Source organism: Neolamprologus brichardi, chromosome 20 (genome assembly GCF_056152115.1).
Source record: "Neolamprologus brichardi isolate AB-2024 chromosome 20, ASM5615211v1, whole genome shotgun sequence".
Lineage (NCBI taxonomy): Eukaryota > Metazoa > Chordata > Actinopteri > Cichliformes > Cichlidae > Neolamprologus > Neolamprologus brichardi.
Genome location: NC_142123.1, coordinates 28636830 through 28650688, shown reverse-complemented (window position 1 = coordinate 28650688; position 13859 = coordinate 28636830). Strand labels below are relative to the sequence as shown.

At 38.2% G+C, this 13859-nt stretch overlaps 1 protein-coding gene across 1 annotated transcript; it reads right to left on the bottom strand.

The window, feature by feature from the left end:
- Positions 1 to 1536: 1536 nt before the first annotated feature.
- On the bottom strand, positions 1537 to 12658 carry LOC102789400 (trypsin). Its single transcript, XM_006794041.2, has 5 exons — positions 12582 to 12658; positions 9046 to 9205; positions 3816 to 3957; positions 3435 to 3701; positions 1537 to 1781 (listed from the first exon to the last, which is right to left on the bottom strand). Exons 1-5 carry the CDS (start codon positions 12634 to 12636, stop codon positions 1611 to 1613), a joined length of 795 nt encoding a protein of 264 aa, XP_006794104.1. The 5' UTR covers positions 12637 to 12658; the 3' UTR covers positions 1537 to 1610.
- Positions 12659 to 13859: the final 1201 nt, after the last annotated feature.

Genomic DNA, 13859 nt, shown 5'->3' with positions numbered 1-13859 from the left:
TGTGTAAATGCACACACAGACGTTAGGCAGCGAGTGCATGAAAAAAAGGATGATTAGTAATTTATTGAAGTTTAAAAAACAGGAAAAAAAAAACATTACAGTTTATGCAACTACATTAAAACAGACCATGAATATATCATGTCAAATTGGCAGTGATCATTTTCTGACTAATAGAATTTCAGTCTGAAAACACAGGCTGATCACAACACGGACACACACAGCACACGTTACAATTGAACCAGCGGATTCTTGAACTTAAAGTAAACATTATTTAAATTTTCAGTTCAAATTTGGAATCTTTTCATAATTCATTAATTTTGTAATGCAAATACCATAGAATAGTACAAATTACCCACCAGTTTCATCTCTAAACAGTTGTTTTAATGTGACTAACCTACAAATTATCAGATTTTCACGGAACAATATGTAAATACATATATATATGGGAAATACATTTTTAAATGATTTCTGCTCACATTGAACAGATGTTGTTATACATCATGTTATACATTTTGACTCAGTAAACTCAGTTCCTGCTGTTGTTTCTATGACTCATGAACAAGCTATACGACTTGTGATGTTACAGTAATAGCCACAATATGCTCAGTTAAATGTAAGCATGCTTTATTTACAACATTTCACATGTTTTGAGCTCATCCAGCCAAAGGACCGATGAGCATATGTGATAGCAAAGTGTCCACAAAGTATCTGTCTATCTCACCGGAGTTCACAAGAATTGTTTATACTTCCTCTGTATTTGTCAGAATATACTCAAACTTACAGTGCACACAATGATCCCCTAATTGGTCTTCACCCAAAGTGTAACCAAGGTTAGGTCATTTTTATAATTTTACAGGCACTGTCATTTTCACAACGTTGCTACTCCTCCTACATTATTGATCAGATTTTATTGAAACATGAGTAATTTGTCCTGGATATGACTGTGAGCTTTCTTGACTTCTTAAAGGATTTTAGAACATAAACTGTGATGTATCATGACTGAAACATAGCATCATGACTATGTTTTTCTGTTGTTCTGTTTTCCACGAGACTCTGAAGGATTTGGCACCTCAATCGTGACGCTGTGGAAATGTGTTCAACGTGTTCTGCTTTGCCTGAGAGTATTGGTGGATTCCACTGTATTTCTATTGTTTATGAGTTGCCTAAAATAGATCAGCAGCGGGAAAACTAAATGTAAAACTCAAAAACGGTTGCCCATTGTTTCTAGCTTTTGACTCACACAACATTTACTTGAGGTCAAGTAACAACCGCTCAAGAACTAGTTGAACATTTTGGAAAATTGTCAGATTTGCTTCGTTGCCAATAGTGAGAAGAAACTGACAATGCTCTTAACTTTTACCTGCTGGAAATATTAACAAGTCACGTGCAAGACTTCAAAGTGCTTGGAGGTTTGTTTTGTTACCTTTGACAGGCCCCACACTGTAGCTTCATATAAAGGCACCCTTTTTATCCAAATTTGAGCAAGAAAGCAAATCAAATATTTTCCTAAATATTCCTTTAACACATGAGCATACACTCAAATGTGCATGAAGGGCAAAACAAGCCTAACTTAGGTCACATAAGGCAACAGTGAAAAGTTGCACTGGGCTCTAATTCTTGTTGCATCTGCTGTAGTAGCTAAATATGGTGTTGTCTATCCACCTGCGGAACTTGGACACAGCAGTGTAGACTCCAGGAAACTGAGCATCAGCACAACCTTTCCCCCAGGACACGACACCATAGACCCGGCCATCGCAAACAAGTGGACCCCCCGAGTCCCCCTGATACCACAGGATGGAAGAAAACATTAGGGATGCCATGTTAGGTTACGGATGTCTTTACTCAAGTCTTTACTAATTACTCAACAAGAAACGTAAATATCTCTGATTGATATTCTATGACTTGCTCTGTAGTTCTTTTTTTTGTGATCAACATTTTATTGATTCAAAACGGGGTTGGGGGGGGGGGGGGGGTTGGGGGTACAGACATATACAGCACAACTGTAAACTGCAGTAGCAAAGCAAACATTAGTCACAAGGCATAGGGACAGCAAAGAAAAAACACAAAGTTAAAACCAATTATCGCCTCTTCCAGGAGATAACACTGGACAAGAAGATTTTCCAAGCTTCAACAGTCGTGGGTCGAGCTTTATTTAATTTTGCTGTGGTATGTTCAAAACCAATAACACGGATAAGACATCGTCTCCAGAATGATTCCATACATATGTCAGGACTGAACCATTGCTTACTTGCTCTGTAGTTCTGTAGCCGGAGCCTTAAATAATTTTCTTGGGCTGTAGAGCAGTAGCTGCCTTTCGCTACCAGTAAATTTTCTTTTACAAAATTTAATGTCCTTTTTTTAAATGACTAAATAAATGAAGATGTAGAACAATATTACAGAAAACAGTCTGATAACTTTCAAAATGCTGTTATGCAGAAGCCTAAAAGTTGCAAAAAAGAACACACAATATTTTAGACACTTAAAGTATGCCTTGCAAATATAAATACTCTGCAAATGCACTTTCTGAGACAAGCTGAAATAAACTGCAAGCCAAATTGACACAAGGTTAATTTTTGATTTTTTTTATGAAAATCAAAAAAAGGGAGAGATTTATTGACAGCAAGAGCAATGGAGTCCTATGCCTGTATTTTTTATTTTTATATCAAACTTTACCCAATTAGTTTTTATACAACATGCAGCTTTATTATGAGCTTTATTGTATGCAGAAATACAAATACATATGCATAATATGTGTTTTTCATTCTGTCCTTACCTTCAATGCCCATTTCTAATTACAAAGTATCTACTTTTAGCTGCTTCCTTAGTTGCAATGGGTCACCAAAGATAATCCGAAAGGCATATCTTTTCCTCCCTGGCGATTTTTCACTTGCTAAGAGAATGTGTAAACTACTAAACTATGAAGCCATTTAAATATAACTAATATTTATTTTGAGGTACAAGCTTCAGATATCAGTCTCTTGCCTCGTGGAAGCAGCTAAGAGTTTGGGTTCAATGCATATACCATGGCCTGTTGCAGTAACTCACTCACTCGGTTATTCTTAATGACTAATAACTTAAAGAATAACTAATAACTTAAGGAATGTGTGCAATTAAATGTGTGAGTTCTATTGGCCTTAGTTTTTGTTTTGTTGTATCTCTGTTACTTTCTTGCCTTACTCCCTAAAGCCTTCCATAAAATGCTTCCTCTTTTTTCCCCTTCTTTCTCTAAACGGTCAAAGAAAAGATTCCAATTGTTTGGCAGTAATGTTATTACTGGGATTCTCCCACTTATCTTGTGGGTTCCAGTATGTTGAACCATATGGCATGCCTGTCATAGTGAACTGGTGCTACGTAAATAAAAAGGAATCGAAAGGTGCTGTAAAACTGTTGCCATGTTCATATCCTGAATTTTTAAAAAAGCAGAGATGTCTTACCTGACAGGAATCTTTTCCACCAAGACTGTAACCAGCACACAGCATGTTTTCTGTAATGTTGCCACTGAATGACTCACTGCTGTTACATTTTTCTGTGGAAACAATGGGGAGCATTACAGTTCGGAGGGTGGAGGGGATCGGGCCTCCGCTGGGATTTGTGTATCCCCAGCCCGACACACGACACAGTCTGCCCTCTGCAATGGGGTCGCCCTGTCTGGGCAGTAGAGTGATGGAGACGTAGCTGTTCAGATAGAATGGAGCCCTCAGCTGAAGAGATTGTAGACAGTGTGATGAGTTAGACACAAATGAAGCAACATGGTTTAAATAAATAAAACAAAATAAAATAAAAAAGAAACTAAATAAAATCAATGTATTATGTACCTTAATAAGCATAATATCACAGTTGTTTGTGAATTTGTTGTATGAAGGATGTGGCACCAAAATGTGGGGAAGGATTTCTTGCTCAGTGCCCTCATATATAGAAAGAGAGTAGTCTCCTCCAACAATCAACATATTTCTAACCCTGTAGATGAAAAAAGATAAACTTACATCTTCTGGGTCAAATGTCTGTAAAAAAAGATTTAAGATAAGATAATATAAACTTTTATTAGTCCCACACATGGGAAATTTGTTTTTATCACGGCAGAAACTGGACAATACAAAGTTAATAGCAGCAAAAATTAAGAAAAACAACAGAATAGAATAAGATCAAATAGAATAAAGTAGTATACAAAATAGAATAGAATACTATACAAAATAGAATAAAATACTATGTGACATCAGAAAATTGCACTTGGTATTATTGCACATTGGGGAGACTAGGCGAAGGCTACCATGTCATATTGGATATATGTGTGTGTGTCTGTCTGCACGTGTGTGATCATCGGCAAAGTCTTTGTTGTAGAGCAGTTGGAAAGAAAGACCTGTGAAATCTCTCCGTCCCACATCGTGGCACTGCAGGAGCTGCTCAGTGCTGTCAGAGACTTCTCCATGGGTGGGAGATGTTGTCCAACAGGGATGACAGCTTAGCCACCATTCTCCTGTCACTCACCACCTCCACTGGGTCCAGGGGGCTTCCTAGAACAGAGCTGGTCCTCCAGATCAGCCCGTTCAGTCTCTTCCTGTCCCCAGCAGAGATGCTGCCGCTCCAGCAGACCACACTGTAAAAGACGGCAGAGGCCACCACAGAGTCATAGGTCTGCAGGAGTGGGCCCTTCCCTCCAAAAGACCTGAGCCTCTGCAGCAGGTACAGCCTGCTCTGCCCTTTTCTGTAAAGAGCACTTGAATTGTGAGTCCAGTCCAGTTTATTGTTTATTGTACACCAAGGTACCTGTAGCTATCCACAGCCTCAAAGTCCAGACCTTGGATATTTAGTGGTTGCAGTGGAGGATGTTTGTGCCTGCAGAAGTCTACCACCAGCTCCTTGGTTTTTCTACTGTTGTTCTGGATGTAGTTCTGCTGGTACCAGTCCACAAACGCTTGGGTCACTTCAATGTACTCTTTGTCGTCCCCATCAGTGATTAGGCCAACTATTGCAGAGTTGTCAGAGAACTTCTGCAGGAAGCACTGGGTGGAGTTGTGGGAGAAGTCTGCAGTGTTGATGGGGAAGAGGAGCGGAGCCAGAACCGTTCCCTGTGGGGCCCCCATACTATAGACGACCCTGTCTGCCACACAGCACTGATTTCTCACATACTGTGGTCGGTCGGTGAGGCAGGCCAGTATCCATGTAGTGAGGTGATGGTCTGCTCCTGAGTTGTCCAACTTGTCCTTCAGGACTGTGGGAAGAATGGTGTTGAAGGCACTGGAGAAATCAAAGAACATGATTCTCAAAGTGCTCCCAGTGGTCTCCAGGTGAGAGAGGGAACAATGCAAGAGGTGAATGCCATAAGTCATCTAATGGCACTTTTCGTTTTCTTCTGTTCATCTTTTTCTCATTTCCTCTGCATGCACTCTGAAAACCTCTACAGTTATATCAACACAGGCAAGCTGATTTCTTTCATTTTTAAATGAAGTGTCAACATACTAACTCTGATCTATGACACTGCCTTTTATCACAGGTATAAAAGACATTTTGACATGTCACATCATGAAAACCACACATATAAGCATAACAACGGGCGACTGCCGAATCTTTTTCACCTACTCCAGTTTCAGCGTCAAGATGCTTTACATACTGGCTGCTCTTAAATAAAACAGAGTAACTGTTCTTCTTAATAGTAACAGTTGTAGTTATACTACAGTGACAAATCCAGATCTTGGAGTTGGAAAGACCTATCGAGTTTTATGCTTAGGGCTTTACAATAACATAATAAGGGGAGGTGCACAGGTGTATTTGTGTTAAAGCTGGCTTTGATCCATTTGGGTGTTTCCTAGTAAGCTATGCCAGTAAACTAGCATGCACAGTATCAAGTCCCTGGAACATGGACACTTAACTGGAGTGTGGCCCTATGGGGTTATTATTTACAGAAAGGCTTTTCCTGTTGCAACATGGTATATTATATGGAAACAAACAGTAATGACACCCTTTAGCTTGAAACTTAATCATTTTTAGAAATGGTGTCAAATAGTGATATAACACCTTTTGCCAAATTGCACAATCAGCAGTTAAATAACAACGTGTAGTTGTGTTTTTTGGCTACGGTTCACAAACCCAAAACAGAGGTAAGAGAAAATAAATGAGTAGTTGATAACTGGTACAAATAAACATGGTAAAGTCATGTTTTGTTGCCTGTAACACTGGAATAATTTTCCTGATGATATAAAACAGTCCTTACGTCCAACTTTATCCAGGTCTCAACAATTTTCTTCCTTATATAAATTTTAACTACTCCAAACATACACATCATACACAACAGCTTTTTAGCTTTAGAAGTGATTATTTTTTTCTTTGCAATACTTTAGTTTATGACATATTTTGTAGATTTTCTCTCTGTTTTGTTTTTTGTACTTTTTTTTTACGGTGTTTTTATTTGCATTTGTTTTATCATTGCATTTTATTAACTTCTAAAGTAGTATTTCAAAGTGAAATCCAAGGAAGCCAGTCTCAAAATAATTTCCTAAAAAGTAAAAACTTGGGCCATGTCATCAGAAGTGCATGGGGATCATTTACACAGCTCAACCAAGAGTACCAGAGGGTGTAACGACTCTGTTAAATAAACATTATCTTTGGGGCAGGTTCATATTTGCATCATTCTTGTCAAACTGTCATAAAGTCACTGACTTGGGGCTCCTCATCCTGCCTACTGTAGGTTCTTTGCCGTCTAACCACCAGTGAGCTTGGATAAATATTTAAGTCAATACTTGAGTTTGACCATATAGCTAGCTTACCATTTAAGGTAATGATGGGGTTAGGGTTGTCCTAACCCGAGCTAAACTGGCATATGACAGGGCAGTAAATACATTCAATACTCTCTATGACCCCTATTCCTTCTGCCACTGCAAAGAGAATAGGGGTCACAGAGGGGCAGAACACTGTCAAATGCCAATCAAATGTATCCTGTGCTCACATTGGCAGAGTAGTTGCTTCATAGCTCCTGGGATCCCACAAGTTACAAAGCAACTATTCCAAGGTTGCATGAAAAGACTAGGCAGTTTGGCACAGTTTAGTGCAGGCTAAACTGGTTAGTTTGCAATTCTCTGGTTAAGTTTAAAGTAATGCATTATGTTGCACTGGTGCAGAGAGGCCGTGATGTTTATGTTAGGTTACATAAAGGATAGCAGACCATACAAATTTTTATGTGACTCATTTCTAAGTCCATTTAGTGATTTGTTAAATAGTAGAAGTAATTTAAATATATCTTTTGTGACCCTGGAAGCCAATGGAGCATTGCACCTTTCTGAATGAGCTGTAATTTTCTTGTTTGTTTTGTGTTGCTACCAAGACACTGTCACAGTAGTGTAATGAATGTGCGAGTGAGTTTTTCTGTGTCTGCTTTAGACAGACATTTTTATTTGTATCTTACTTTATTTCAAGACACCAATAGGCAGACTTTGTAATTGTTTTTATGTGGCTGAGGCCAGAGTCCATAAATTCATAAACTCTATAGATTTTTGGCCTAGTTTGAGGATTTCAGTATCTGTTTCCTAGATTCTTTTTATCCTTTTTTTCTTAGGCAAACATCAATCGCTCGCCTCAAAGCTTTGCTTCGTCAGTGTTTTTTACATTTTTAAATTATTTATTTATTTTGCCCATTCGCTTGAAACTGCCAAATGTATTTTTATGGTCTCTTACACTTTGAGTTGCCTCTGTTGTGTGATATGTGCCTTCTATCTATAAAAACATACTGATCTGTGAAGCTTTTTATCACACTGCTGTAGGAAATCATAAGCCAAGATACATGTTAATGCAGAAAAAGCGTTTGCCACCTTTGGACTTTCTTTCACCTTGAAAGGCTTGTTTCTGAGTGGGGTGATATCTTTGTGCATTTATACGCTGGGATTATCATATCTACAGGTAAAAACAAATGCTTTTCTGCAGGGTCAAGATAAAGTATGAATGTTTTGAAAAAGTGAAACTTTTACATTCAGTTAGATTAAATGTATTCCTGTTGAGTATAAAGAAAGCAGAGGATTAAAAAAAACACATTACAGAGATTTCCTGGCACCATTTTTATTTTAAATAGATGGTATTGTTATTTCAAATCATGTTATTTCAAATTTAATTTGCTGACAGCAAATTCTAATGTCCCCTGTCTGAATTTGACAGTGTAAAACCCCATTTCCTGTTGCCTGTTACAGGAAATGTAGATTTTGAGGATGCTTGACAACAGGTTGGAAGTTGGGAAAACATTGTGGTTGTGTTTGGTAAAAAGACAAGAAAGCGCAGAGTTGTATCTGTCCTTCTTTACCTTGTTCTTGTTAAGAATTATAAACAAGAGATGGTTATACTTGTCATGTAAAACAGCAAATTCCAAGTTATGCAGTTTGACCATCCATCCATCCATCCATAAAACCCCAAAAAGATTTTTTAAATTTGTCATTAATGAAGACATTTACATTTCATTAAAATCTGGTTGCTAACATTAAATTGGAAGTCTGGGAGACAGAGCTGCTTTTCTGCTGATATATTAATAATTAACTGCTATTAATGCAATAAAGCTTTTTGAGATCAATTGTAACTGTTTGTTGACAGGGAAATAGGCGATACTGACATTTGGAAACTGTAATTTATCAGTTTGCTGATTTGCTGCTAAAACCTTAGAATATGGAATGGGCACAGAACATTGTCTACAAATATTGCTTCCTCATCTTCAAATTGTTTGCAATCTAAATAAAATATTCTGATCGTTCGTCATGATCTGTGTCAGATTTCAGTACAACAAAGCTCCATTGTTATGGTGCGCTTTTATCGTTGCCATTAGCTTTCTTTCAGTCAGGATAAGCCACAGATCTGACTGTATGATATGAGTTGAAATTACAGGATTGAGAAGTCAAATTGAGGCTATCCTATATCAAGAGGCCCTTTCTTCCTTACAAAAAGTTCAATCTGAACACAAAGACATGGGGTTTTTGATGTGAGACTGATTTTAAAACTCAATCAAGTCAACTTTGCCTTAAGTTATAGAACTTTTTTAATCCATAGGGGTAAATCGACAGGAGAAAATGAGCTCACCCGATGTTACAGTGTGCTGCTGTGACTACCCAGTGCTTATTAATCAAGAAACCCCCACAGAAGTGCTTTCGTTCCAATGTCTGTATCGACACAATGTACTTGATGGAATGTGGAACCGGTGCATATCCTCCCACTATACGTTCCTCTCCAACTTTCTGACCTGCAACACACAAGCAATGACAAATTTTAGCTCGGATTAGATTTAGAGAAAGAAACACACAGAACAGTCCATAAGGTGTTGGTGTAAACCACACTGAGCTAACTCAGTTGCTCTTTTTTAGTACCTTTACAAGATCAGTGCAAACTATTCAGGTCATAAAGAAAACCACAGAGGATTTCACCGCACAGATGCTTTGTGGCTCAGCAGATCAATGAAAAGCAATCTCATCTCCGAAGTACTTCACACTGGCTTAAGTGAGGATAGATCTGACTGCCTGTTTGGTGTTTAAATGAGTTTGAAGGTAACACGTTAACTCAATTTGGATCGGATCTGATTAGCTTATAAACAGAATCAACCCTCTAAAGGACACCTGGGCGAAACACAAATAGAAGACCTGAACTAGCCCACAATCTATCTCAGTCTGCCTAAAGGAAAAGGAGAACACCATCAGTTTGGACGTCTCCAAAATGCTGCCCACGACCACACTCAAGGATAAGCTGAGTATAGCTGATACTGGAGTAAAACTAATTCTAATTGGAAGCTGTGCTTGTTTGGGAACACTCTTTGGTGTTTGCAATGCTTCTGCCCCTGACTGAGCTGCTCAGTTTTATATTTTTTCACTTCGTGTATTTGTGGCTTTAAATGCTGCTGTGGACACTGCAATCACATCTTTTCCCTTGGACCTTGAAGTTTTGAATAATGTGAGGACAAATAAGATGAAAAGAAGTCACAGAAGCACTGTACAGCACACACACAGAGACAGATTTCAGCACTTACAGAATTTAGAGAAAATTTTCCATCATGGATTGTAACTTAAAATTAAGTGTTTGTATTCTTGGTCAAGCTTGCTGGTTGTGTTAATGGGACAATGTATTAAATATGTCTGAGATTAGTAAACAGCCATTGTTTTCTGCATCACTTTATCATTATCTCATCACTGTGGAGAAAATTTCCTCCACTTTTTTACAACATTGCTTTAGTTCATTGAACTGTGTGGCAATCACTTTTGCACAGCTGTCTCGTTTAGGTTAAGGTCTGCACTTTGACTGGGCCATTGCTACACCTTGATTTTTGTTTCCCCGTTATTCTTTTGGAGACTTGCTGCTGTGCTCAAGATCATTGCCCTGTTGCATAACCCAGTTTCACTCAAGCGTTAGCTGTTGGACAGATGGCCTCATATTTAATGCTAGAATACTTTAGTATACAGTGGAGTTCATGGTTGACTCAGTGACTGCAAGGTACCCAAGCCCTGTAGCTACAAAACAAAACAGAAAAATCCATCAGCACACCATCATGGGTTTTTGCAGTCTGAACAGTGCACTGTAGGATCTCTTCTGATTTTTTGTCTTAATCCCTATGGAAGCAGTAAGAGTACAGATATTTTTAAAACATTTAAAACTATCTGTTCCACATCATATTATTGCAGCATCGTGTTATTATTAGTGTATGATGGGTTTAAAAGCCACTTCAGCCTTCAAATTTGTCATTTGAATACTTAGGAGCAGTGTAGTGGTGCAGTTGTTAGCATTGTTTCCTCACAGCAAGAAAGCCCCGGGTTTGAAATGCACCATCTGTCCAGGGCCTTCCTATGTTTTTCATGTATCTGCATTCTCTCCACATACTCCAAAGACGTGGAGTTAGTGGGGTTAGGTTAACTCTTGATTCCAAATTGCCCGTAGATGTGAGTGTAAGAGTGAATGGTTGTCTATCTCTGTTAGCCCTGCAACAGGCTGGCGACCTGTCCTAGCCTTCCTCTTGCCTTATGGCATCCGGGATGGGCTCCAGACCCTGAATTGGATAAGTGCAAGAGAATGGAAGGATGGGTTTACAAGCAAGGCCAACTAAAGCCTTGGTGTGAACCCAAAGGTTCATGACAGAACAAGTCTAGACTAGGATCATTTCTTTGAAAGCTTTTAATAATTAGTGCTTTCTTGTGTTTTTCTTTTTAATTACATTCAAAATTGATCTCAAGTGGTTCATAAATGAGTCTCCAAATTGTCAGTGTGGTGTGGAAGTATGTTATATTTTACCAAAAGATTAAATAATTCTATAGTCTTATAAGAAGTGACACTTTGGTACCAAGTTAGTGTCTGAACTACCCAGGGAACTATCAGGGAAAGCTTTGACGCAACCTTTTTTCACTCAAAAATATAATTTTGCCTAATAGATAATAGAAAGAGAAAAATGTGAATACCTAAAATATTTGAATTATAATGACTTTAGCAATTTTACAATGTTGAGCTACGACCCCACATTTTCTAAAATGTTCCCTAAGGCTCACAAAGCATCTATATGGCAAATATTTGAAAATTAAACAATGAAACCAAAATTGTAGATAACAGTAACCGAGAGAACCTTTAGGCATGGATATGCTTTCATCTAACCACAGGCTATAATTAGTAGCTGAGGTGGATCTTAACAGAAAATGGTAACTCTATAGGCTACACTACACCCAGCAGTGACTGCGTGTGAGGTTAACACACATGTGGGTGTATCAGAAAGCATTATGCAAGTAAACATTTTAAGATTGGGTTTCTTTGAGTGTTTTATCTCCTAAACTGTAACTAGAAATAGAAGAAAATTGAAAAGATTAAGAAAATAAGATTAAACAGTAATAAACTACAGTTTTTTTTATTTTTTTTAAAGCTCAGGTCTGGGTAAGTCTTAAACCATTATCCAAATGATATTTTATGCTGCTTCTTCTCAAATCACAGACCTGTTCAAGATCTTTATCAGAATCTCCTTTTTTGTTGTCTTTGTGACATAACTTCCAGGCACAAAGGCGGGTGTTGGCCACAATTATTTATTGTTATTTGTGTTGTTAGACTGAATCTATTGTTACTGAGGTTTCAAGTTCAATTCCTTTTCAAAAGCCCTTTGTCTCAGGAAGATGTTTGGACAGTTTACATGCTACAAGAGGAAAGTATTTATCATGTAATAAGAACCATTTAAATTTCATTAAAAATCTGAGTTTTAAATGAAATGATTACCTGTAAATAAGAACAGTTTTTTTTAGCAAGAAAGCAGTCATATGTCTTTTTTACTGTGAAATATGATCATCTTTGAAGATTAACTCAAATTAATGTGCACATTTATTTCTTCCTCTCCCTGCTACCCAGATGGAAATGGCTCTGAGTCACAATTTTCTCTTCACAGATCATCAGAACTGCAAGTGCACAGCTAAAAGGGATGTTTTAAAAATGATTAGAAAGTATATCCTAATGCTATATCTCATGCATTTGCAGCACATCCTAGAAGACACCCAGTCTACTTTTGTTTTCAGAATGTTAGCCCATCACAACATCACAACTTTCACTTTGTTCGCTATGATCATATTTTTGTGAACTTTAAATTGGAGAAAAAGAAGCTTACTCACAGTTTACAGCCAGGACTTCCAACAGTATGCAAAACAATAAATATGGCTGGTCCATAGTGAGACAAAGGGCAGCACAGTCTACCTGCAGCGAGAGGCTTAACCTGTGTGCTACTTGCCTGATTTTAGGGGGAAGGCATCTCACCTGCACTCTCAGGTTTCTTATAGTTTATGTTTCCGTTTCCATGGTCACCACTTTGTCCTAGATCGATTTATAATTGAAGCTCCGTGGCACAGTTGCTTGACTCACCTCTTCCATGACCCACAGAAACTCACCCAGTTTATTGTTGACATTTTAAGAACATGTGATTGATCAGCTGCTATGAGCCAGTTCAGTTTTAGTCATGTATTATTTAACAGCTCCTCTGATGATTTAGCCCTGTCCAATATAACATCCCATAAGTCCACATGATTGAAGCTCCTAATGTGGCTCAGATTGGCTTCTGTCATATTAAATGAGGAAAGATTCAGTATGCGTCTTTACCATTCATGAGAGTCTCCCTGCACTGATATCTCCCGAAAGGATTAATGAGGCTTTTGACCGAAGTTGAGCAGCATAAGCTTTCATGTCAGACCAGGTCAAATAAGCACTGCTGCTCAACATCTATCCTCAGGCTGGGTGTCATTAAAAATGGAGCACAGCTAAGCCTTGTCTCATCACAGTCACCATCCCTCTGTGGAGTTCCTGACCTTAGCTGGCTAATAGCCCTCTCTGTTGCCCTCGTTGCTGCTGATAGCTAAAGCCGTGCTCTTGGTACATCTGTCCTCCCTTGAGTGCTGACCACTGCTTTTTTTCTGCATGACCCACTCCTCAGTTCACATGCTGCTGCCATGTTCATGGTTGCCACTTCCAGCTCTCACAATCATCTGACTGACATTGAACTAAAATGTCACTTACCACAAGACTCTAATAAACAAATTTCCTCTTATTTTAAATCTATTCACTTACTATAAAATATGTCAGCTGACTCGAATTAAAGACTTTCCTTATTTACATTAGACTGGAGCTGTTATACTTTTCCTTATTTTCTGTTGCAGTGGTGGATGCTCATGTTAAACATGGCCAACATTTCAAATAATGACAATGATGAAATGAAAGTAATCCTCATGAATTAAAACCTCAACTTTCAGACAGCTCTAAAGAGCCATTTTCAATCAATTATTTTATTTTTCTGTCTCTTTATGATGTCATGAGAGAGAGGATATCCTTATTATGGTCATGTCAGACATACAGCTCTGGCAGATTTAAGTCTGCTGTTTTGTTTGCAAGGGGCAGCGAAT